The 25,817-nt window shown below is 54.4% G+C and overlaps 1 protein-coding gene across 2 annotated transcripts in view; it reads right to left on the bottom strand.

Moving 5' to 3' along the window:
* Positions 1-25,817, bottom strand: part of FCGBP (Fc gamma binding protein) — a 41,724-nt gene that overhangs the window by 2,348 nt on the left and 13,559 nt on the right. For both annotated transcript variants that reach the window (XM_055412160.2, XM_055412161.2), the window contains 13 exons: positions 22,450-23,017; positions 21,092-21,684; positions 19,275-19,869; positions 18,971-19,170; positions 16,995-17,136; positions 13,887-14,224; positions 12,250-12,823; positions 11,322-11,938; positions 10,176-10,719; positions 7,824-8,395; positions 6,762-7,335; positions 5,579-5,778; positions 1,727-2,110 (listed from right to left, as the gene is read on the bottom strand). In XM_055412160.2, the coding sequence (XP_055268135.2) occupies positions 1,727-2,110; positions 5,579-5,778; positions 6,762-7,335; positions 7,824-8,395; positions 10,176-10,719; positions 11,322-11,938; positions 12,250-12,823; positions 13,887-14,224; positions 16,995-17,136; positions 18,971-19,170; positions 19,275-19,869; positions 21,092-21,684; positions 22,450-23,017 (5,901 nt within the window). The remainder of the gene's footprint in view (positions 1-1,726; positions 2,111-5,578; positions 5,779-6,761; positions 7,336-7,823; positions 8,396-10,175; positions 10,720-11,321; positions 11,939-12,249; positions 12,824-13,886; positions 14,225-16,994; positions 17,137-18,970; positions 19,171-19,274; positions 19,870-21,091; positions 21,685-22,449; positions 23,018-25,817) is intronic.

Raw genomic sequence — 25,817 nt, 5'->3', positions numbered from 1 at the left:
CAGCCATAAAAAGGAATGAAATTGGGTCATTTGTAGAGACATGGATGGACCCAGAGTCTGTCACACAGGGAGAAGTAAGTCAGAAAAAAAAATATATTAATGCATGGATTTGGAATCTAGAAAAATGGTACAAATGAACCTATTTGCAAGGCAGGAATAGAGACGCAGACACAGGGAACACGAGGACATGGTGGTGGGGTAGTGGGGTGAACTGCGAGGTCGGGTTTGACCGTATATGCGCTGCCATGTGTAAAACGGATAGCTGTCGGGAGCTTGCTGTACAGTGTGGGGAGCTCAGCTAGGTGCTCTGTGATGACCTAGATGGGTGGGAGGGAGGTGAGGGGATACATGCATGTATATGCCTGATTCGCTTCACTGTACAACAGAAACTGACACAGCATTATAAAGCAACTACACCCTGATAAAAATTAAAAACATATTCAACATAACAAAGAGTAGGGGCCTGTTCACCCGAATTAAGGATCCAGCAGAGAGTCAGAGAAAGAGTGACTGGTCTAGACTATGCTAAAGAGAGAACACAAGCTTCCCTGCTGAAAGCAGGGCTGAGACTTGGACCATCTCCCTGCACCAGGGGAGGGATGGAGACCATCCCCTAGGGGAGGGGTGTGTGGAGCATGGGCTATACCCGCCTCCTGGACCTAGAAGACCCCAGTGCATGGCTCTGCAATCCAAGAACAGGCCATGGAAACAGGACCTGGGAGCTTTAGAGCAGCCTGACATCTGTGTTTGGTCATGAGGCTCTATTACCCAGGCCTTGGCGGAGCAGACTATGAGTCAGCATCAGCCCTCAGTTCGGCCAAAGAGGCCCTCTCTAGAAATTTGGAATCAGGGTGGTAAGAACTGTGGAGTTTGGCAAATGCAAGGCAGTGATAAGTCAATGGAAGTCGAGGAACAGAAAGGAGGACCCACCTGGGCTGGAATGGACTCAGGAGACAAACAGCGACAGGCCTGAGGGGACCCTGAGAGCACGCTGAAAGACAGCTGAGGGCAGAAGCAAGTGGCCTGGAATTGACGGAGTTCAAAGAATGGTCCTGCTGAGCGAGCACTGCGCCTGGAGTCCATCCGGGTCCCCTGTGTCCACACCGTCACCACCAGCACTCCATTGCCATCAAAGTGGTTCAGGGCATGGGTGGTGCTGGTAGGTTCAAGGCCTGGATCTCCCAGGTACTCTCTGAGTGGCCTGAGTGAATGATTTCACCTTTCTGGGCCCTGGTCTCCTCTGTGTAAACGGAGATAATGATAATCCCTGTTTCATGAGTATGTTGGAAGGAGTCAGAGAATGAAGCTGACTGGTGATCAGCATGTTTTCAACACAGAGGTACTAATCCAGATGACACCACCAGGGCACCTAGATCCAGCCATTCCTGAGGCTGTGTCCCTGGATTTGCTAGTTAGGTGGGCTATAAATTCAGTTTTGCTCAAGGCACTCTGAAATTGGTTTTCTCTCACTTGCAACCATAGAGTCTTGATTAACACTAACATTTAAACGGGTAAGTTACTTGAGTGTGCTTTTGCTCCTCAAGAACTCAGCCAGAAGAGAGGGACTAAGTTTGAAGTATTGACACAAATATAAGCCCAGAGAAACAAACTTCAGAGATCTGTGAGGAAAACAGACATTAGGACAGATAGGCCACAAGGAACGTAGGCACACTGTAACAGGAAGAACAAAGCCCAGGGGAGACACAGCCCCTGTGTCCCGGCTTACCCATACACCCTTGTTTTGGGTCACAGTCACCAGCCCGTCCTGGAAGAAGATATGAACCCGGGCCACAGCTTCCACTTTGCCTTTGCAGGGCTGGACATCGGCAACCACACGGTACCAAGGGACGGTCTCCTGTGATCCTGGGCAGCGGAAAGAGATCTCGTAGACACCAGGGGAGCTGACGGCGCTGTGGGCCCCATCGAAGGTGGTGAGGTTGGCACCCAAAGAGAGGGAACAGAGGCCATGGGGGACCCAGCAGTCCCGGGCCCCAGCCTGGACCTCGCATACACGGCCCGGTGGGCAGCTGGTTGCCTGGCATGTCAGGCCGGTGCTTGAGGAACAGGAACAGCGCTGGCTGCAGTCCGAAGTGAGCAGGGAGGAGTTCACCTGTGCACAGAAAGGGGCAGGTGACGAGGTGCGGTGGCCTGCAAACATGGCCACCACCTTCTAGCCTCTGGATCCATCCAGGGTGACTCTGCAGTAACTTCCTCTAAGAAATGGAGTTTTGGACTTCCCTGGTGGTCCAGTGGATGAGTCTGCCAACCAAGGCAGGAGACACAGGTTTGACCCCTGGTCCAGGAAGAACCCACATGCTGAGGGGCAACTAAGCCCGTGGGTCGCATCTACTGAGCCTGTACTCTAGAACGAAAAGCTGCCGCAGTGAGAAGCTCAGGTACCACATCGAAGAGTAACCCCTGCTCACTGCAGCCGGAGAAAGCTCACGTGCAGCAATGAGGACTCAACCCCAGCACAGCTGAAAATAAATAAATAAATTTTTTAAAAAAGAAAAAGTGTTTTTTTTTTTTAAAAGAAAGAAATGGAGTTTATCTGAACTGGACTTAAGACTATGCCTTGGTTATTGTAATGCGGCAGAAGCAACACTGTGCCAGGTTCAAGCCTGGACCTCAAGAGACCTGACAGCTTTACTACTCTTTCTCGGAACCCTGTCCAGCCACCACAGGCTAGCCCACCTGAGGAGGAGAGATCTCATGGAAGAGGGACAGTGAGCCCTCAGCTGACCCACTGGGGGACTACAGAAGTATGAGTGAGCCCAGGGGTTGGCAGAAGAACTGCCCTGCTCAGCCCAGGCCAAAGAGCAGAGTTGCAGAATTGTGAACAAAACAGTTTTATTGTTTGGCATCTTCTTTCCAAGAAGCCCTGCACTTCTAGACCCTCCAGCGTACCATTCTGCTATTAATAAAACTAGAATGAGGAACTTCCCTGGTGGTCCAGTGTTTAAGATTCTGCCTTGCAATGCATGGGACACGAGTTCAATCCCTGGTCGGGAACCAAGATCCCACCCACTGTGGGGCAACTGAGTCTGCATGCTGTAACTAGAGAACCTGTGTGCCACAACTAGAGGGAAGCCTGAATGCTGCACTAAAGACCCCACACAGCAAAAAACAAAAAAACAAACCCGGATGAATGGGGACGGAATGTGGTAATCTATCTTTCCTTTATTTGACAAACATGCTTCTGAAGAAGCAGGACAGCCTCATGGGTCAGAGGTGAGTCCAGACTGCTGGAGTATGAACTCCAGACTCCTCCCTTGCTAATGGGTAGCGTTGGGCTGACTTCTCTTTGTCATCTGTAAAATGGAGAATATAACAGTAGTCCGTGTCTCGTAGAATTGCCGTGACTATCGAATGACTTAACATCTATAACCAACTTAGTGCATAGTAAGAGCTCCAAAAACATCAATCATGGGCTTCCCTGGGGGTTCAGGGGTAAAGATTCCGTCTGCCAATACAGGAAACACAAACACGTGTCGAACCCCATCCCAGGTCCAGAAAGATTCCCATATGCCTTGGAGCAACTAAGCCTGTGTGCCACAACTACTGAGCCTGTGCTCTACAGCCCGGGAGCCACACTACTGAGCCCACATGTCACAGCTACTGAAGCCTGTGTGCTCTAGAGCCTGTGCTCTGCAAGAAGAGAAGCCACCAGATGAGGACCCCGTGCACCACAACTAGAGAAAAGCCCGAGCAGCAACAAAGACCCAGCACTGCCAAAAATAAAATAATTTTAAAAAATCCATCACAAAAATAAACCAGCTCTTAACTTTCAATTCCCATTATTAAATGACCATAGCTGTGCTACCTAGTACACTGCTGTAAATTGCTGTTATTTTTCCTGGGTGTGATGAATGTGGAGGGTGAGGCCCAGTGCTCAGTGAGTGCCTTTCAATCACCCCTGCCTCCTCAGACACCTAGGATGCAAGGATGATGGTTAACCCCATTTTACGGATGGAGAAAATGAGGCTCACAGAGAGGACTGCAGTAGGTCCATTAACACCCTCTCTACAAAGATACCAGGTCCTAATGCCTAGAGCTACTGAATGTCACCTTATATGGAGAAAGGGTGTTTCCAGATGTGATTAAGGATCTTGAAATGAAGAGATTAATCCTGGTGGGCTCACAGTCAAGTGTATTCTTAGAAGTGGGAAGCAGAGGGAGATTTTAGGGCACACAGCAAAGAGGGGGGGACATGTGGCATGGAAACAGAAATTGGAGTGATGTGGCCATAAGCCAAGAGCTTCCCAGGTGGCTCAGTGGTAAAGAATCCACCTGCCAACGCAGAAGATGCAGGTTCAGTTCCTGGTTCGGGAAGATCCCCTGGAGGAGGAAGTGGCAACAGACTCCAGTATTCGTGCCTGGACAATCCCATGGACACAGGAGCCTGGCAGGCCACAGTCCATGGGGTTGCAAAGAGTCGGACCCAACTCAGCGACTAAAATAGTGAAAGTGTTAGTCGTTCTGTTGTGTCTGACTCTTTGAGACCCCTGGACTGTAGCCTGCCAGACTCCTCTGTCCATGGGATTTCCCAGGCAAGAATACTGGAGCGGGTTGCCATTTCCTTCTCCAGGGGATCTTCCCCACCCAGGAACTGAACCTGCATCTCCTGCACTGCAGGAGGATTCTTTACCATCTGAGCCACCAGGGTAACCAAAAACAACCAAAGACAAGGCCATAAGCCAAGGAATGCCTGCAGCCACCAAAAGCCAGGAGAGACAAGGAACAGATTTCCCCTTCGAGCTGTCATCTTGGCCCACCTATTCTGGTTTCTGACTTCTGGCCTCTATAACTAAACAAGAGAATAAATTTCTCTTGCTTTAAGGCATCAAGCTATGGTCATTTGTCACAGCAGCCACAGGAAACTAATACGGGGACTTCACCAGCGTTGAGTCACACAGCAGGGAAATGTGGCAGCCTCTCTGTCCCCATCCTCAAGGGGGTCAGCACAGAAACCCTGAGTCTCCACAGACTCAGAGGATGAACTTATGGTTCCCGAGGGGGAGGATGGGGAGAAGGGATAGTTAGGGCATTTGGGATGGACATGTACACACTGCTATGTTTAAAATGGATAACCAGCAAGGACTGATTGTATGGAACTCTGATCAATGTGATGTGGCAGCCTGGATGGGAGGGGAGTTTGGGGGAGAATGGATACATGTGTATGTATGACTGAGTCCCTCTGCTGTCCACCTGGAACCATCACAACATTGTCAATTGGCTATACCCCATTACAAAATAAAAAGTTTTTTTTTTTTAAAAAAAAAGAAAATCTGAGGCTCCCTCAAGCTCCTCCACTCTCCTTGCCCACCTCAAGCTCCTTGTTGCTGTTTAGTCACTTCAGTCGTATCCGACTCTGCGACCCCATGGGCTGCAGCCCACCAGGCTCTTCTGTCCATGGGATTCTCCAGGCAAGAATACTGGAGTGGGTTCCCATTTCCTTTTCCAGGGGATCCTCCTGACCCAGGGATCGAACCTGCATTTCCTGCTTTGGCAGGCGGGTTCTTTACCGCTGAACCTCAAGCTCCTCCACCCTCCCTGCCCACTTCAAACTCTTCCTCACCGGCAAGTATCGGCCATCGTGGGTGCAGCCGCAATCTTGGACAGGAATGCAGACACCCTGGGACAGCAGGAAGCGGTCGTCACACTCACAGCCCTCAAAGCAGCGGGTGGTGCAGCCAGTGAGGCCAGAGAGAGCCGCGCAGGAGCCCTGGCAGGAGCGCGTGCAGACGGAGTAGTGGCTGTTGGCTGGGCACTGGAGCGCTGCAGAGAAAGGAGCGGGGTGGGGTCATGGCTGCATGCTGAGTAATAAACAGGGTCCACTGCACACCTGGATCTGAGCTGCGGGTGCTGGGGACACAGCTCCAGGCCCTGCCCTGTGGGGCTCATGTCAGTGGGACAGACTGTGATGGCCCAGTGTGATCAGGGGAAATACAGACAGAAGGTCAGGGCCAGGATGGGAGCTGTGAGGACCCAGGGGAAGCACCCAGATTGAGGGCCTGGGCTCTGGCTAAGCAACTGGTGGATGGTGTGGCTGCCTTGAGATGAGGATCAAGATTGAAAAATAAGATTAAGTTTGGGTGAAATGCTGATGTCACATGGGCACACAGGAGGTGTGTGAGGGCCCTCTAAGGGCACCTAGTGGAAAGTGTTCAGGAGGTCACTGGACCCATAAGGCTGGCAGTCAGGAGAGAGGTCAGAGAGGGAGACAGACAGTGCCCACTGCCTGCTTGTAGGTCCTGCCCTGAGAAGAATGAAGGAAACACAGCTCTATCCTGCAGTCACGAGTGGCCACTGCTGAGTCCAGGAGAGTCCAAGGAGACACAGCCCTGTCCTGGGGGTTTGACGGAAACAGATAAGCCCTGACTGGAGGTTAGCTAAGAGGCACAGTCTTGGGCTAGAGGTCTGAGGGGGCTGCAGTCTTGTCCTGAAGGATCTAAGGGGTGATGGTCCCATCCTGGCGGGGGTGGGGCGGGGGCCTGGATGAGACTCAAGTTTTTCTGTGTGAGCTCCTGACCTGCCCAACCCACCCTCCCAGGTCACCACAGAAGATGTCCAGGAAGGGCCCTGAGAACTGTAAGAGAAGGTTTCAGGAGAGCCGGCCCCTGAAAGGAGTCTAAAAAGGGCCAGTCAGCCAGAAGCAGGGTGTGCTAAGGGAAGAACTGGGGCCCTGCCCCTGAGATGCAGACAGGACAGGGGGCACCGAGCACAAGCTGGCGTCCTCCCAGGGGTCCCTGGACACTCACGGCAGAAGCTGTCTGTCCTCCATGGCTTCACGGCCACGCCGGCTGCCTGGCAGGCCGCTGTGTAGGCTGCCAGGCTGCGGCAGAGGTAGGTGACGTTGCCCTTCTGGGCACAGAGGTCATACACGCACTGGCGGAAGTACTCAGAGGGGCTCAGCACCGCGTGGCAGGCTGAGAAGGGGCCGTTGGCATCCCGGAGCCGCCCGCAGGCCTCAATGCTCTCGTATGGTGCAGTCTGCTCTGCTGAGCACACGGGGCAGCCTTGGGGTCCACAGCCCTCGCTGCAGTCCTGGGAGGAGCCAGGCACCCGCCACGCAGCTCCAAAGGCATCTACGCTGGGGGCCGTGGCGCCGCTGGGCAGGACAAAGTCGTCATTCCAGTTGCCATTGAAGTTGCCACAGAGGCCGCAGAGCCGGTCACGGAAGGGCGAAGGGATTGAAATGAGGATGTGGGCATCGCCATCAAAGAGAAGCCGCAGGTCCTTGGTTGTCTGCAGAACCATGTTCCGGCCCTCGGCCGTCACCCGCACGTGACCCACTGCCACGGGCAGGGCTACGGCCTCACCATCCACAGTGACCTGGATGGAAGGGTCAGGGAGTCAGAGAAGCACAGGTTAGCCTGTCCCCTTGGACTCCCAGGCCACAGACTCTCTCTGTCAGTCCCACTGGGGTGAGGCCATGTCCCCAGAGACATCCCAGGGCAGACTATGTTCCCTTCAGAGACCCCCGGCTGGCAGTGTCTCCTCAGTCCCCGAGGCTGGGTCCATGTCTCCTTCAGGCCCCCAGGACTGATCTATGTCCTCCCTGGGTCGGGAAGATCCCCTGGAGAAGGAAACGGTAACCCACTCCAGTATTCTTGCCTGGAGAATCCCATGGACGGAGAAGCCTGGTAGGCTACAGTCCACGGGGTCGCAAAGAGTCGGACACGACTGAGCGACGGAACGGAACGGAACGGAACGGATGTCCTCCTTAGTCCCCTTGCACAGGGTTCATCTCTCTCTCAAAACCCCTCGGTTAGGCCCTCTCCTTCTCAGACCGCCCCCAGGGCAAGGCCAGGTCCACATACCTGCGGCCCCCGAGCCAGGCTCACAACCTGGCCAGCCACTGTAACCACCACACGTTGGGGATCTCCAGCTGCATTCTTCTCAAGCACAATTGTAAAGTCCTCGTCCCCAGGCTGTGGGTGACAGACCTGGGCCAAGATATAGGAGCAGGAGCCATGCAGGTCATAGACACGTCCATCCAGGGTAATGTAGTGGATGCCCCCATTGGCCAGGCAGCGGCCACAGCCAGTAGGGCGACAGGCCTGGACACCATCCTGCACCCGGCACTCCTCGTAGGGCCCGCAAGTCTTGCCCTCCTGGCAGCTGACTTGGCCGCCGGGTCCACACTGGCAGCGCCGCCCACACTCGGGGCCCGGGTAGAAGGTCTCGCCCAGCGGGTAGTAGCGGCCCTCGTGGAGGCAGCCGCACTGGCCCACAGGCACGCAGGTGTCTCCGCTGAGCACGAAGCCGGCATCGCAGACGCAGCCCTCACGGCAGGTGGACTCGCAGCCCTCGGGTGCTGAGAGGCTGGGGCAGCTCACAGGGCAAGAGTCACCGCAGAGCTGGTAGTGGCTGTGGGCAGGACATGGGAAGGCTGCGGGGACAAGAGGGGAAGGAGGCAGGGCGTGAGGGAGGGGGACGCAGGGGAGGCACAGAGCGGGAGAACTGCTGGGGTGAATCTGTGTGTTTCGCCTGGGATATTTCATGAGTGAATCTGTCCACGGATCTGAGTGGGGCATCTGACCCAGCACATCCAATGGGGGATTCAGTGTGGGCATCTGGGAAGCAGGTCTCTCCAGCCAGGCTGTGTGTCAACCTGCTCAAGTATTTCTAAAGATAAAGTCAGTCTGACTGGGTGAGTCCAACCTCATATATCTGACCAAGATATATGCAGGGTTAGAACTGACCGTGAGTATCTCAGGGTGTGAATCTTGCTGGGGTGCGGGGCCAGATGCATCTTGGGGTATGAATCCATCTGAGTATGCCTGCCTGTGGATGTCTGATCTGGAAGATTCTCAGTCTCTCTGACAGGGTCTGTCAGTGTGTGACTCTGACCACACGTATATCACTGGGCGAAGCCGACAGGATAAATGTGACCAGGAGATCTGCCTGAGGGGCACTTCCCAGGGTTCTCGGACTATGAACCTGTATGTATGTTCCTGGGGCTATATCAGGGTCCTGATTCCACCCTGATTGCACCAGATAGCTACATCTGCCTACGTGTGTCTCTGTGTAAATGTGATTAAGTGTCTCTAACCAGATGAGGCCCTGTCTGAGGTTATGAGACAAAATCTATCTGACCCTGTGCATTACCCTGTTTAAGAAAAGAAAAAAAACAACAGTCTAGAGGCATCTGGAGCTTCGCTGGTGGCTCAGTGTAAAGAATCTGCCTGCCAATGCAGGAGACCTGGGTTCCATCCCTGGCTTGGGAAGATCCCTTGGAGAAGGACATGCCAAATGACTCCAGTACTGCCTGGAGAATTCCATGGACAGAGGAGCCTGAAGAGCTATAATCCATGGGGTTGCAAACAGACACAACTGAGCAACTAAACAGCAACAGAGGCATCTGACCAGGTGTAGCTCTCTAGGTCTCTCTAACCAGAGGTAACTGAGAGAATCTACTGCGGTGATCAGTCACCACAGTTTATCTGAGTGCAGGAATCCTGACAGTGTACTGGACTGGACATGGTCATCTCTTTGCTGACAAAGGTCCATCTAGTCAAAGCTATGGCTTTTCCAGTAGTCATGTACTGATGTGAGAGTTGGACCATACAGAAGGCTGAGCACCAAAGAACTGATGCTTTCGAACTGTAGTGCAGAAGACTTTTGAGAGTCCCTTGGACAGCAAAGAGATCAAGCCAGTCAACCCTAAAGGAAATCAACCCTGAATATCCATTTGAAGGACTGATGCTGAAGTGGAAGCTCCAAAACTTTGGCCACCAGATGTGAAGAGCCGACTCACTGGAAAAGGCCCTGATGTTGGGAAAGATTGAAGGCAGGAGGAGAAGGGATGACAGAATATAAGATGGTTGGATGGCATCAGTGACTCAACAGACATGAGTTTGAGCAAATTCTGAGAGATAGTGAAGGACAGGGAAGCCTGGTGTAGTCCACAGGGTCACAAAGAATCAGACACAATTTAGGGACTGAACAACAACTGGACCCAGGGTTTCTAACCACGTGTATGAGTCTCTCCCATTGCAGTATGTCACTGGGTATATTCCAGTGTGTGAATGCCAAGCTATTTCTTTCACAGGCTAAGGGAAGGTGGGATGGTGCCTAAGCCCTACGGAGAAGGCTCTTGTCTCAGAGCCCAGCGAAGAGGGTAGGAGGAGAGACCCCACTATGTGTCCCATGCATGGATCACTACTCACGACAGAAGTCCGGCCGCCTCCACTCGCCAAGCTGAGCCCCAGCGGCCTGGCAGGCTGCCACATAGGCGGCCACGGCCGGGCAGAGGCCTCCTGGATGGCCCTGAGCCTGGCAGGCGTCCAGCAAGCAGGCCTGGAAGTACTGCTCGGGTGGAATGAGGCTGTGGCAGGGAGCCAGCGGGCCTTCGGGGGCCGAGATCACGCCGCAGGCGTCGGGGCCGCCGAAGGGCTCCTGCTGCTCGGGCGTGCAGGGTTTGGGGCACGGCCCGGGCACGCACTCTCCGCAACCCGCGGCGCCGCCCACTTGCCAGCGGTCGGGGTTCCCCTCCACCGCGTTCAGGTCGTCGTTGGGGTTCTTGTTGTAGTTCCCGCACAGGCCACAGAGGGCGCCCGCGTACGCCGCCGGCACGCGCAGGCGCACATTGCTGTCTCCGTCGAAAGCCAGCGAGATCCCTGAGGCGGTGGTCACCACCACGTCGGCGCCGCTCAAGTAGGCGTGCACGCGGGAGTCCAGCTGGAAGGGCAGGGCCACCAGCTTGCCGTCCACCTGCAGGGGCGAGGTGGGAGTGGGGGTTACTAAACGTCGGAGGCACAGGTTAGAATCTTGACTCCTCTATCTACTGGGGGCGGGGCGGAGACACCTTGTGCGCGTCACCATCCCCTCCTTGTAATAGTTAATAGTTGTAGTGATAATAACGAGGGCTTCCCCGGTGGCTCAGTGGTAAAGAATCCACCTGCATGCAGGAGAACTGGGTTCGATTCCTGAGTGGGGAAGATACCCTAGAGAAGGAAATGGCAACCCACTCCAGTGTTCTTGCCTGGAGAATCCCATGGACAGAGGAGCCTGGTGGGCTTCCATCCGTGGAGTTGCAAAGAGATGGACATGACTGAACTAAATTTATATATATATATATAGACAGGATATCATTGGCTCCTTACACTACCCTCTGAAGCAGATACTTTTCTTAGACCCATTTCACAGAGGAGTATACTAAGGCTTAGACATGGGGAAGCCACTGCTCCAAGCCCCCTACTGTGAACCCCTCCATCTGCCCTGTTAGCCTGTGAAAGGCTGTCAGGGAATTGGCAGACCCCCAACTATCCCAGGCAACCCCAGGGCTGGCACATGCTGGTCCACACACCACTCACCTGCAGCTGCCGGGGCCAGCCGGCACTGAGGGTGAAGCTGTGGCCATAGATGTGCAGGGTGACAGTGCGGGTGTAACTGACGGCCTGGCTGCCCCGGTGCTCGTTGGCTACCGTGACGGTGAAGTTCTCAGCCCCCTTGGGAGGGTCATGGCAGGGCGCACTCAGCAGGTACTCACAGGCACCTTGGAAGTCAAATCGGTGCCCATCCAGGGTGATGTAATGGGGGTCACCCCAGGCCTGACACTCAGCTGTGCTGATAGGTTGGCAGCCGTGCTGGCCTGAGGGCAGCAGGGCACACTCTTCGCCTAGCCCGCAGCTGGCAGGCTTGCAGACCAGTGAGCCACCTCCGGGCCCACACTGGCACCTCTGGGAGCAGGTGGCATCAGCCCAGAACTCGCTGCCGGCCTCGTGGTAGGTGCCGTTAGCCCAGCAGCCGCAGCCGCCTTCCAGGGGGACGCAGTGGTCAGCACTCAACACGAAGCCTGAGTCACACTGACAGCCCTCCACGCAGGGGCCCTCACATATGGCAGGGCTGGTGGGGGGCGTGGGAGATGGGCAGCTGGCTGGGCAGGGTGGGCCACAGAGCTCGTAGTGGCTGTTCTCCGGGCAGGGGAGCTCTGTGGGTGGACAAAGAGAAAGAAAGGGAGAACAGTTTCAGGAGATGGGGTCTGAGGATAGGGTAGGACGAGCCTGAGAGAGACCAAGAGGGACAGAATAAGAGACAGTGGAAGACCCAGGGACGGGGAGAGAGAAGAGGAGAGAGACAACCAAAGGCAGACACAGAGACAAGGGCCAAGAGACCGTGAGACAAAAACAAACATAGCGAGACAGAGAGAGACAGACCCCAAAAGACTGGAATGAAATCAAACCAGCTCCAAAGAGGCGGGGCCCCTGCCGGCAGCTCCTGCTCTGTCCCCCCAGCGCTTACCACAGCCGGCCTCCGGCCTCCAGTCCTTAATGACAATCCCAGCGGCCTGGCAGGCAGCAGCGTAGGCAGCCAGAGCCTGGCAAAGTATGTCCTTGGCCCCTCCACCCAGGCAGACATCCAGAACGCAGCCCTTGAAGAAGCTGTCGGGGGCCACATGGTCATGGCAGGCGGCGAAGGGGCCTCCGGAGCCAGGGGCCAGGGGTCCGCAGAAGCCGGGGCCCCCGTACTCCTCCAGTCGGTCCTCAGCGCAGGTCGGGCAGGACCCCTGACATTCATCCCAGCACAGTGGGTCCCAGCCTGGAACCCGCCAGCTGCCGCCCCAGATGGGTATGGAGGGAGCCAGGGTGCCGTTGGGGAAGGCCTGGTCGTTGCTCAGGTTGCGGTCCATGTTCCCGCAGAGCCCGCACACGGCGCCGTGGTAGCTGCTGGGCAGCGTCACCTCCACTCGCCAGTCCCAATCATAGGTGACCTGCAGCCCGAAGTCAGTGGCCAGCACCGCTTTGGATGCACCGTGGGTCACCGAAAGCCGCCCGTCGGCCGCAGAGATGGGCAGTGCCCTCAGCACACCGTTCACCTTGGGGGAGAGGAGGGCGGGAGGCACACCAGGTCACTGGAGATGCGGAGGCCCAGATCTGGCCTCCCGCCCCCCTCGCTCGTCCCGCCGTGGCTGGGAGCTGCCAAGGCCTTCCTGATGACTGCTGCTCATAGAGTCATTTGACAAACGCTATGGACATTTGCTCTAATCCAGGCCCTGGAGAATGAAAGCTCACCCTGTGGCTTTTCCTGGGTTTCTCTCTCTCTTTTTTTTTTTAATTTTAATTAACTGAAATATACATTGTGTTTACATCACTCACTGAGTACATGGCATTTAAAAGCAACATCATTTGATCTCCATCTCCCTCCCTTCTTCCCTCTGCCTCTCTCTGGGTCCTCTTCCCTTCCCTGTGTCTCTCTCACTTGTGCATTATCCCTCGCTGCATCTGTGTGTGCGTGTGTGTGTGTGCATGTTACTTTTTCTCTCTGGTCTATCTCTCTGGTCTTTCTCTGGGTCCTACTCGCCTAGTCCCTCCCTCTCTCCTTATTTCCTGTGCAGCTCTGTGTGTCTGGCCATCTCTTCCACTTACTCACCATCGTTTATTGAGTGCCTACTCTGTTCCATAAATCATTCTTTCCCTGTGAGCTGCCATTCATCTGCATCTCCATTATTCTGGGCAGAAAGGGTGGCCCATCTTGCTCTCTCTGGATCTCCTTGAATTTCTCTCCATGTCCGAGGCTCGGGGCCTCTCATTTGTTCCCTCACAAACAATCAAGGGTGCTTACCTGGGTCAGACCCTCAGCTGAGCACTTTATGTGCGTCGCCTCACTGTGGCACAGTGCCTCCTCTGATCCCCATTTCACAGATGAGGAAACTGAGGCCCAACAAGTCAAGTCATTTGCCCAGTATCACACATCTCATAAGGAGAAGGTGGATTCAAGCCCTGATGTCTAAAAAGGCAAATTCTGAAGTTCTGCAGTAAAGCCCTTAATGAAGGGCTAGACTCATTTAATTCCCAGTAGTGGGGAGAGAGCCCTGAGCTCCCCATCTATGACCAGCAGGACCCTTCCCATCCTACCTGGGGACTCGGGACCAGCCTTACCCGGACTTTGCCGATCTCGCCTTTGTGGATGGAGATGTTGGTGTTGAGGGTGGTCACGGTGACCAGCCTCACATAGGACACAGAGGGGTTGCCCCGGTTCTCGTTCTTGGTGGTGACAGTGAAGGGTGTCAGGCCCTGGGCATTGCCCCCTGGGCAGTCGGTTGATGCCAGCACATAGTTACAGGTGCCCTGGAAGTCAAAGTTCCAGCCGTCGAAGGAGTGGTAGTGTGGGTCGCCCCACAGCCAGCACGTGGCCTGGTAGTTGGGCACGCACACGCCCTGGCCGTTCTTATTCTGGCACGTCTCCTGTGGCCGACATGTCACACTGTGGCACGGGTCTGGGGGCAGAGGAGAGAGGACCTTGAGGGGCTGCCAGGCGGAAAGCCAGTTTCTTTCCAGAATCAGCTGGGACACCAGCTCTGGGGGTTCCTGGGGTGCAGCGGGGAAAGACCAGGTTCCAGGGTCCTTCATTTGAGAGGCTGGCCCCCAGTCTGCCATTTCTGAGACCAGGCCCTGGGTGCCCCCGCTCCCATGTCTGAAACTGTGTCCAAGACCCTGTCAAAGGTCCCACTTCCGAGACTCAGGCCCCAAGGTCCTTGCAGCCAAGACACAGGTTCTAGTTCCTACCTCTGTGACCCAGGCTCTAGGGTCCCCTTGCTTAAGATCTCAGCCCCAGAGGACTGAGGTATGAGACCATAGGGGTCCCTGGTCCCTGTGCCAGCCCTGCGGGCATCCCCAAGGACCCCCACAGCCAAGGGTCCTCTGCGTCCCAGGTTCCTGGCACCCAGGTTCCCTCACACCTGGGCTCCCAGCCTCCTGGAGACCACATCTGAGACCCAGGTCCTGGTGGTCTCTGTACCCAAGACCAGTGTACTGCATGAACTTTCTGGTGGGAAACTAACCTCAGAGGTCCCACCATTTGAGAGCCTGACCCCAGGGTCCCTAAGTCTCATAGCCTGGCGAGCCCTCTGTTTCAGACTCCATCTCCCTGGGATTGCTGTGCCTAACACCCTGGTCTTGGGAGATCTCATTTCTCAGGCCCTGCCTCCGAGGGTCTCTTTGTCCAGGACTCCCTTCCAAGGTCCGCTGAATCAGTGAGCCCAGTTTTTGGAATCCCTATGCCCAAGTTGTTATTGTTGGTCAGTCGCTAAGTTGTATCCAGCTCTTTTGCTACCCCATGGACTGTAGCCCACCAGGCTCGCCTGTCCATGAGATTTCCCAGGCAAAAATACTGGAGTGGGTTGCCATTTCCTTCCTCAGAACCCAGGGATAGAACCCACGTCTCCTGCATTGACTGATGGGTTCTTTACCACTGAACCACTAGGGAAGCCTCTAGGCCCAAGACCCCAGCCTTAAAAGCTCCTCTCTCCCAGTGAGCTGGTTTTCAGTTGACTGCTTCTTAGCTCCAAATCCTCCAGTGGAGTTGGGCTTTGTCAGTAGAGGGAGCTAGAGGGTCACAGCAGGAGGAAGGGGCGGTTTCTGCTTCTAGCGGGCTTTGCTCTCTGGGCTCCTGGTGTCAAGTGGCACCAGCAGCTTGTGGGACGCCTGCTCAGTGAGGCCCCTGCTGGTTTCCCTGTGACCCCAGCAGGTGGCTTCCCAGTGAGTTTGCCAGCACCCCAGTGAGGGTTTTCCTGCCTGCCAGCTCCAGCCCGCAAAACCTGTCTGCCACCCTCCAATAAGATCTGCCTCTCAGCCTTGACGTGGGGGCCGTCTTCCCAGTTCCTCCCTTCCTTTAGAGCTCTGCTGTAACCTTTGGGGCAGGAGCTGCTCTACTCTTCTTGTGTTTGTTAGTGTTCTTTTTAATCCCTTAGTAGTCAATCTCTACTACAAGCAAATAATTCTTTTAAACTTTCCCTATTTAAGCTCCTGGGTGGCTTCTTAGGTGGCGCTGGTGGTAAAGGATCCCCCTGCCAATGCAGGAGACTTGCACTGGGGCAATGCAACCCACTCCAGTATTCTTGCTGGAAAATCCCATTGAGAGAGAAGCCTGGCAGGCTATAGTCCATTGGGTCGCACAGAGTCAGACACGATTGAAGCGACACAGCATGTGTGGTTTCTGCCTCCTTTTGGACTCAGACCGAGATAGCAGGGTTCCTGGGAGTCCCTGTTATCACGTCTGTGAGCCCCGATATATCAGTCAGTCCTGGAGGTATATTCCTTTATCCTCAGGAATAAGGGAATTTTCTCTGCCCTTCACCCAAGAAATCAGTCCTGGGGGGTGGCTTTGTATCTCAGACTTAATCCTGAGAGGTGTCACTGTTTGAGGGTGTATCTCTATAAATCCTGACCCTCCACTTGAGGCAGGTGCTGTATTCAAGACCCTGGCCTTCGGGAGGTCTCTGCCTGAGACCTCAGGACTCTGCTTGCTTTCTTTCTTTAGGATATTTTTGATGTGGACCATTTTTTAAAAAGTCTTTATCTGTTCCACTATTGCTTCTGTTTTACGTTCTGTGTGTTTGGTCCAGAGGCATGTGGGATCTTAGTTCCCCGGCCAGGGATCGCTCACACACCCCCTGCCCTGGAAGGTGAAGTCTTAACCGCTGGACCACTCGGGAGGCACCAGGCCCCTGCTTTCTGTCCCTGTGGGTCCCGGCTTCCCCTGCCCCTTGGGTATGGTGCCTGGAACCCTGAGCCTAATTCTGCATACCAGTGACCAGCAAACTATGCACTGCCTGTTTCTGCAAATAAAATTTCACTGCAGTCACACCCCTTCACTTCCATGTCTACAGCTGATTGCGTGCTGCAAAGGGAGAGTTGAGTTGTAGGGACAGAGACCAGATGGCCTGCAAGTTTAAATATTTACCCTCTGGCCCTTTAGAGAAGTTTTCTGTTCTCTGCCTTACGCAGAGGGTCTCTGCCATGTGCCTGGGGAAACCTATTCTTGAGGGTTCCCACTACCTGCTTTCTACCACAAGAGTCCCTGCCTCCCAGCCTGGAGGGCCGCTGCCCTGGCCCCGGGAATCCTAGCCTACGGGTCCCCAGGTCTGAGACTCCCGTTGTTAGTCCTCTGTGCCTGCCACCATGAAAATCTGGGTGACACCATCCTCAGCTCCAGAGTCCCTGCCCTCTGTCCCACTCGCTGCACCCTCCCTGGCCCCAACCCAGCACCTTTGGTGACGCAGCTCAGGACGCCTCCCGAGGGCTGGCAAACCTGCCCGGCATTGCAGCTGTGGTTCTGGCACACCAGGCCTTTTCCTGGCTGGCACACGCACTGCTGCTGGCAGTTGTCAGTGAGTACCACCTTCTCGGGCTGTGGGGACAGAAGATACGGCTGTCAGGGCCAGGCTGACTCTGGCAACTGCAGTGTTCTAGGCATAGGCGGTCCGGAGGATGTAAAAGGGACATCTTCTGGCAGGGTGGCCCCTTATCCGTGAAACTAAAGCACAGCATGGCCTTGGGGTCTAATTCATGCATTCGTTCACTTTCATTCATTTATTCTGAAATATCCACTAACTGTCTGCTGTATGAGGGAAACGGTGTAACATGGGAATTAAGAACATAGGATCTGGAGCTGATTGCCTGGGTCTGAACTGGTTTCTGTTATTTCCAAGTTTCATCACTCTGCACAAATTGAGCTTTGTCATGCCTGAATTTTCTCACCTGTCAGTTGCAGATAATAATAGCACCAACTTATTAAAGTATGTTGTTGTTGTCGTTTAGTTGCTAAGTTGTATCTGACTCTTTTGCAACCCTATGGACTGTAGCCTGCCAGGCTCCTCTGTCTATTGAATTGTCCCCAGGCGAGAATACTGTGGGCATTTCCTCCTCCAGGGGATCTTCCCAGTCCAGGAATCGAACCCACATCTCCTGCACTGGCAGGCAGGTTCTTTACCTCTGCGCTACCATGGAAGCCCTATTAAAGCATAACTGAGTTAGTGATACATATAAAGTACAGATGGAATGAAAAGGGATTTTCTTTAAATATCCAGACTGGAGAGGAAACAGGAGTAGAGGTGAAACAAGACTGGGGAAATGTTGATTATTTTTGACAAGTGATGGGTACAGGGAGATTTATTATACTGGTCCCTTGACTTTTGCCAGTGTGAAAATTTTTATTGTAAAAGGTTTATATATAACATTATAATATATATATTATATATGAATAAATAAAATGCACGTATACTGTGGGCTTCCCAGGTGGCACTAATGGTAAAAAAACCTGCATGCCAATGCAGGAGATGTAAAAGATGCAAGGTCTGTCCCTGGGTCGGGAAGATCCCCTGGACAAGGAAATGGCAACCCACTCGCATATTCTTGCCTAGAGAATCCCATGGACAGAGGTGCCTGGTCGGCTACAGTCCATAGGGTCTCAAAGAGCTGGACACGAATGAAGTGACTTAACACACACACATATGTGTATTGTTTGCACAGCACTTAAAGCAGTGACTGGCACATAGCAAGCACCATCTACCTGTTTGCTGGAGTACTATTATTATTCGTATGAGGAAAACAGAGAGGGTTCTTGCCCTGACAGAGCTCTCAGACCTTTAAGGGAGACAGACTTTACATAACACACGTTCAAAGGAAAAGCAGTAACTCTGAGCATGGGAGAGGGACACAGAGGGAGTCCACCTCTGGTATAAAAAAGTGGAAATCTACGCCTGGGATACAAAGCCAAAACTTGCCCTGAGGAGCCAGGAGAGGGTTTCAAGCTGGGGGTGCATGCATGTCAGCCAAGTCGCTTCAGTCGTGTCCAACTCTTTGTGACCCCATGGACTGTAGCCCGCCAGGCTCCTCTGTCCATGGGGATTCTCCAGGCAAGAATACTGGAGTGGGTTGCCATGCCCTCCTCCAGGGGATCTTCCCGACCTAGAGATCAAACCCGTGTCTCTTACGTCTCCTGCATTGGCAGGCGGGTTCTTTACCACTGGCGCCAAATGGGAAGACCTCAAGTTGCGGGACCTGTGGTCGTACTTAGAAAGGTCTTACCTGCTACTGTGAGGATGGTAGACCAGAGAGAGCAAAAGCAGACAAACTGGACTGCTGTGGGGCCATGGCAAGGGGAAGAGGGATGGATGGGAGAGGCTGCGGGAGGGGGGTCCAGCATGTAGCCCCCGTTCTGCCCGGGATGGCGGGGTCCCTACCTCATAGTAGATGCCGCTGTGGTAGCAGCCACACTCCTGGATGGGCACGCAGCCTTGGCCGTCACTGAGGAAGCCGGAGTCACACTGGCAACCCTCGGCGCAGCTCTCCGGGCACTGCGGGGGGGCGCTGAGTGCCGAGCAGCCCAGGGAGCAGGTGTCTGCGCAGACCTCGTAGTGGCTGTTGAGGGGGCACGGCATGGCTGCAAAGAGCGGGTGCGGGTCAGGGCCCTGGGAGTGAGAGGCGGAGGGGCCCAGGGTGTGCCCCTTCCGTGTATCTGCCTCCCCCTCCCTGCCCCTCACTCACGACAGAAAGACTCGGTCCTCCATGGTTCCACGTGGCCTCCAGCCGCCTGGCAGGCACTCACATAGGCGTGAATGTTGCTGCAGAGAATGCTCTCATTGCCGCCGCCCACACAGAGGTCAAAGACACAGTCTTGCAAGGGGCCCTGGGGATCCAGGAGCTTGTGGCAGGCGGCCAGGGGCCCTGTGGGGCTGGTGAGGAGCCCGCAGAACTCCTGCTGCTTGTATTTGTCCTGCAGCTCAGGTTTACACTCCAGCTCTGTGTCACAGCCCTCGTCGCCCGGCTGGCAGGTGGGGGGCGGCAGGCAGGGTGAGTCGGGCACCGCCTCCTCCCAGGAGTTGCCAAACTCATTGGCGCTGCCTGCCTGCGAGCCATCCGGCTTCTGGAAGTCGTCCTTGGGGTCGCCGTTGTAGTTCCCACACAGGCCACACAGCTGCTGGTAGTAGTTGCCTGGGACAGTGACCCGCACGTTGTACATGAGGTCGTAAGCCACACGCAGGCCGAAGTCAGTCTCAATCACGACGTCTGAGCCATGCTGGAAGACGCGGACCCGGCCCTCGTCCAGCACCACGGGCAGCCTCCTGTCCACGCCGTTCACCTGGGAGGCAGGACAGGCCGGGCTTCAGAGGGTTCACTTCGAGACCCTAGTTCAGGCCCCTGCCTGACACTGAAGATCCATGGGCTCCCACCTCTCTGGGTCTTACTTTCCATATGTGTAAAATGGGCATAATAATAGGGTTCACAGTGGGTTGATCAGTGGCTCCCCAAAGATAAGTCTGCCAAGAACCTCAGAATATGACCGTATTTGGAGAGGCAATTAGGGTAGAGATCTTGAGATGGGATCGTCCTGGATTAGGGTGGACCCCACATCCAATGACAAATGTCCCTAAAAGAGCAGGAAGAGGAGAAGGTACAGGGAAACCCCGAGGAGAAGGCTGTGTGAAAGATGAAGATGGGGCTGGAGCGATGGGGGCACAAGCGAGGAGCACCTGGAACCCCCAGAAGCAGCGGGAGGAGGGGGAGGAGTCTCCCCCAGAACCCCTGGAGCAGGTGAGGCTCTTGCCCACACTTTGATTTTGGACTTCTGGCCTCCACAGCTGTGAGAGAATAAATTTCTGTTGTTTGAAGCCACCAAGGTGGTGGTGGGTTGTTAGGGCAGTCTCAGGAAGTGAATACAGGTCTCAGTGGAGTAATGCTCTCACGACAGCAGGGACCGTGAGGGGCAGGGAGGAGGGGGTTGGGGGGATGTCCGGAGGGGATAATCAAGGGCCAGGGAGGGCCTCCACAGTGGTTCAGTGGTAAAGAATCTGCCTCCCAATGCATGGGACACGGGTTCAATCCCTGGTTGGAGAAGATCCCAAGCCTGAGTGCCACAACTACTGAGCCTGTGCTCTAGAGCCTGGGAGTTACAACTACTAAAGCCCTGCAGCCTAGAACCCGTGCTCTCAAACAAGAGAAGCCACTGCAACGAGAAGCCTGAGCACCACAGGAAGAGTGGCTCCCACTCGCCACAACTAGAAAAAGACTGTGGACAGCGACGAAGACTCAGCACAGTTATAAATAAACCAATTAAAAAAAAAGGGCAAGGAGAGGGGAGACCGAGCCACATGGGAAAAGGCCCAGGTCCCCAAGGTCTCCGCCCTCCTTGGTTCCCCACCGTAGGCTCTGACTGGCACCTCCTCTCCTGGGGGACCCCATGCCCCCCACACCTACTCAGAGCTCTGTGCACCCCCACCCCTCAGCTGAGAGCTGTGCACACCCCACCCACAGACCGCCCTCTACCGAAGACCCCTCCCTTTCATGTTCTGGACTGTTCTTACTGTGACTTTCCACTGATTCTGCTCCAGCCGCAGGGTGAAGTTGGCCACCTGGACGGTGATTGCCTTGGTCACACTGACTTTCCCGTTGCCCCAGGCCACATTCTCCTGCAGGACGGCAAACTGGGGCAGGCCAGGCCGAGTCCCACAGGTCTGAGCCAGCACGTACACACAGGTGCCCATGAAGTCGAAGCGTTGGCCGTCGAAGGTGGTGTAATGGGGGTCTCCCGATGCCTGGCAGGTGGTAGAGCCCACAGCCACGCAGCCCAGGACGCCATTGGACGGCTGGCAGGCCTCATGAGGGCCACAGCTGGACGGCACGCAGGACACCAGCCCGCCCTCCTCACAGTAGCAAAGGGAATCGCACTCGGGCCCCGGGTAGAAGGTCTGTTCGGGCGGGTAGTAGGCGCCCTGGTACACGCAGCCGCAGGAGGCCAGCGGCACGCAGGACTCACCGCTGAGCACGAAGCCCTCGTCACACACGCAGCCCTCTCTGCATTCAAAGCCACAGCCCCCGGACACCGGGAGGTCTCCGCAGGACAGCGGGCAGCCGTAGGAACACTCCTCGTAGTGACTGTGGGATGGGCAGCTCAGCGCTGCAGGGAAAGGGCCGTCAGGACGAAGCAGGTTTGCTCCCCGGTGACACCGAAGACCCCCTGACACACACACGTGCACACACGTGTGCACACACACATACTCACATGTATAAGCAGTCCAGTGGCAAGGAGCCCCTCGGTTCAGTGGGGCCCAGGAAACATTACATCACAGTTAATCTAATCCTGATTAAGATTCTATTCCAATTTAACTGTGGTCTGGGATCATCTGTACTGTCTTTAATGACCTTATTCAAGTTGGTAACAAGTTGTGGATATGAAATACATATTTTAAATATGCATAGGCATGTGTCTCTATAATCTATGCAGTGTATTTGTGAATGCAGTATTTTTGGCTTCTTTGTTCTATAGCAGTAATGAAGTACTGGTGGTCATAGTAGTGATTCTATAGAAAATTAAAATATTTGCCCAGGGTGGTAAAGAAAACAGTGAAAAAGAATCTCCACTCCTTGCTCCAAACTCACCACCCCAGATTATAAAACGGGGGGTTTCCACAAAAACTAAAACCCCTGAAACTGAACCCAATCAAGTCTCTCTCTGCACCGTCCAATATGAGAGCCACACATGGCCCATTTACAAGTAGGCTAGTGACAATGAAGTAAAAACCTCTGTTTCTTAATCTGTTGAATGGGTATAACCACACCCCTACCTCATGGAGCTATTATAAGAATGAAGGACTTAATGCTGTCTATATATTAATGAATGTACATAAGGCCGAGCCCCCCAGCTGTCACTCTTGGTACTCACGGCAAAGTTCCTCACTCCTCCAGGGGTGCACGGTGACCTCGGCAGCCTGGCACGCGTCAGCGTAGGCCGCCAGTGCGTCACACAGAGGCCCGGACTGGCCTGGCAGGAGGCAGCGGTCATAGACACAGTCGCGCACAGCGCCCTGTGGGTCCAGCGTTTGGTGGCACTCCCGGAAGGGACCATTGGGGTCGGCGAGGATCCCACACTCCTTCTTGCTCTGCAGCTGCTCAGCCACCAGGGAGTCCAGCTTGGGACAGTCGCCTGGCGTGGTTGCTCCGCAGCCTGGCCTCGTTTCCTCCTGCCAGCTATTTCCGAAGGCCAGTGCGTTGGCAGCTTGGCCTCCACCCTTCAGAGCCAAGTCGTCAGCTGGGTCCTCGTTGAAGTTCCCGCAGAGTCCACACAGGGCCCCAGCATAGCTGGTGGGCACCTTGACGGTCACATGGGCGTCCCAGTTGTAGGTGACCGTCAGGCCAAAGTCCGTGCGGATGACAGCATTTTGGCCCTGGCGGAACACCTGCACCTGCCCATCTGCCGCCTGGAAGGGCAGATACTGAAGGATATCGTCCACCTGGGGAGGGATGGGAGAGGACCGAGAGGTCAGGGTAGTTGAGGCTCTGTGGCCCTCCCTTCCACTCACTCAGCTCTGGCTCTTCTGGGCTCCTTGCTATTCTCCTAATGTCCCTCAGGGCCTCTGCACTTGCTGTTCCCTCTTCCTGGCACACCATCCACCTCCCTGTCCGTGGGATTCTCCAGGCAAGAATACTAGAATGGGTTGCCATGCCCTCCTCCAGGGGATCTTCCCAACCCAGGCATCGAACCCAGGTCTCTTACGTCTCCTGTACTGACAGGCGGGTTCTTTACTGCTAGCACCACCTGGGAAGCCCTTCATCCTTCAAGTATTTGCTTAAATCTAAATCCCTAACCCCTGGCCTTCAAAACCTGCAGGCTCTGTCTCCCTCGTCACTTCCCTGACCTAACCTTTCTCCCACTCTTTCCCTCACTCTTTCTGCTCCTAACTCACACTGGCTTGCTTTCTTCTTCTTCTTTTTTTTTAGAGAAATGGTAACCCACTCCAGTATTCTTGCCTGGAGAATCCCATGGACGGAGAAGCCTGGTAGGCTACAGTCCACGGGGTCGCAAAGAGTCGGACACGACTGAGCGACTGAACGGAACGGAACGGAACGGACGGGCCTGTGTTCTAAGCCACTCAGTCATGTCCAAGTCTTTGTGATCCCACAAACTGAAGCCCTCCAGGCTCTTCTATCCATGGGACTGTCCAGGCAAGAACACCGGAGTGTGTTGCCATTCCTTTCTCCAGGGGATCTTCCCATCCCAGGGACAGAACTCACACCTCCTGCATTGACAGGCAGATTCTTTACCACGGTGCCACCTGGGAAGCCACTGTTTTCCCGCTACATTTATGATTGTTTAATTATAAACAGTACAAATCATGGGCCAGATTAACAGGAATATTGGGCCCCGAGCATAAGCGCTCTATCCCCTGGGTCAGGGTGCACCTTCTGCCCAGGTATCTACACTGATTGTTCACCAACCAGGAAGCGCTCATTGTTCAGAGTTTTTATGGGGTTTACATGACGTAGGCAGGGTTGATGAAGTCATCAGCCACTTGCTTAAGCTCGGTCTCCAACTTCTCTCTCCCCACTGGAGGTCCAGGGTGGGGACTGAAAGTTCCAACCCTCAGTTACCTTGGTTTTCCTGACAGGCAACTGAGCCTTCATTCTGAAGCTACCTAGGGACCTGCCCTGAATCACCTAATTAGCATAAACTCTGGTATGGTTGAAAGAGGCACTTACAGACAAAGGTACTGGCTTTTTGGATAGTCCCCCAGCTCTCCTAATTTCGTCTAACTTTAGGGGTTTTTCACTTTGCCAAGAACATCGCCTACCACTTTTCTCCTGGATGCTTCCCTTCCATCCTTTAGGACTTGGCTTAAATCTAAGCCCCTTCCCTAGAACGTCCTGCTTAACTTTGGCTCCTGTCCATCTTTGTGCCGACACCACCTCCCATCTCCCTCACTCAGGCTCCCTGCTGTCTCCCAGAGCGTATCAAGTACACCCCACCCCTGGGCCTTTGCACTTGCTGTGACCTCTCCCTGGGATACCTGGGATATCACCCATCACTATTTAGCCACCTCTATTTCACCTTCTAGGTGTCAGCATTGATCCAAACTCCTTACAATGAATGGCCTAAAAGGCCATAGTGTGGTGGCATGCAGGTTCTTAGTTGCGGCATGTGAGATCTAGTTCCCTGCCCAGGGACTGAACCCAGGCCCCCTGCATTGGAAGCATGGAACCTCAACTACTGGATCAGAAGGGAAGTCCCCATGCAAGCATTTTGACAGTCTCCTGAACTCACCAAGCTCAGCCCAGCCTCAGGGCCTTTGCACTTACTGTACACTATGCTTGCAACATACCTACTCTCTCCCACATCCTCATTCTGGGCCTGGCTCCCTCCCCATTACCCTTCACATCTCAGTTTAAAATCAAGTCCTCTACCCACCAGGCCCTGCTTGTCCCCTCTTTTCTGACCTCATCTTCCACCAACACCTCTACCCTATCTCTCCAGCCTCACTCTCTCAGGTGCAGCCTCTTTGGCTCCATGCTGTTCTTCAACTCAGTCCAGCCTCAGTCTTGGCACCTTCCTCTGCCTGGCAACCACCACTCTTCACCTGGTGGCTTCTTCCTCATCCTTCAGGTTTCAGATTAAATCAAAAACCTCCATCATAACCATGCCCGACATCATCCCTTCCCTCGCCCTCCCCTCCCTCTCTCCATTCCAGCCCCGCTGGCCTCCATGCTGTCCCTGTACCCTTCATGTTTGTTCCTGCCTCAGAGCCTTTGCAATTGCTGTTCCTTCTCCCTGGAACACTCTTCCATCCACTTCCCTCCCTGCCTGTTCCATCTCTTTATTCAGGAAAAGCAATAGAATGTAGAGGTTTAAGAGTATGGACTCTGGTGCCAAACAGCCTGGCTTCAAATCCTGGCTCTGCCACTCATTAGCTGTGTGACCTTGAATAGGTGACTTAACTTCTCTGAACCTCAATTTTCTCCTCTAACAACACTAGCTATTTCACAGTGTTGTTACAGAGGTTAACAAATGAGTTACTGTACATCAAGCATTTAACGCATAGAAGTAAATTATTCCCAAGTGGCTCAGTGATAAAGAATCTGCCTGCCAATGCAAGAGCCATAACAGATGCAGGTTAGATCCCTGGGTCGGGAAGATCCCCTGGAGAAGGAAGTAGCAACCCACTCCAGTATTCTTGCCTGGGAAATCCCATGGACAGAGGAGCCTGGCGGGCTATAGTCCATGGGGTCGCAAAGAGCTGGACACAACTGAGTGACTAT

The sequence above is a fragment of the Moschus berezovskii genome, chromosome 22 (assembly GCF_049115385.1).
Source record: "Moschus berezovskii isolate FMDL1 chromosome 22, NW_MosBer_1.0, whole genome shotgun sequence".
NCBI lineage: Eukaryota > Metazoa > Chordata > Mammalia > Artiodactyla > Moschidae > Moschus > Moschus berezovskii.
This window is presented reverse-complemented; position numbering and strand designations above follow the sequence as displayed.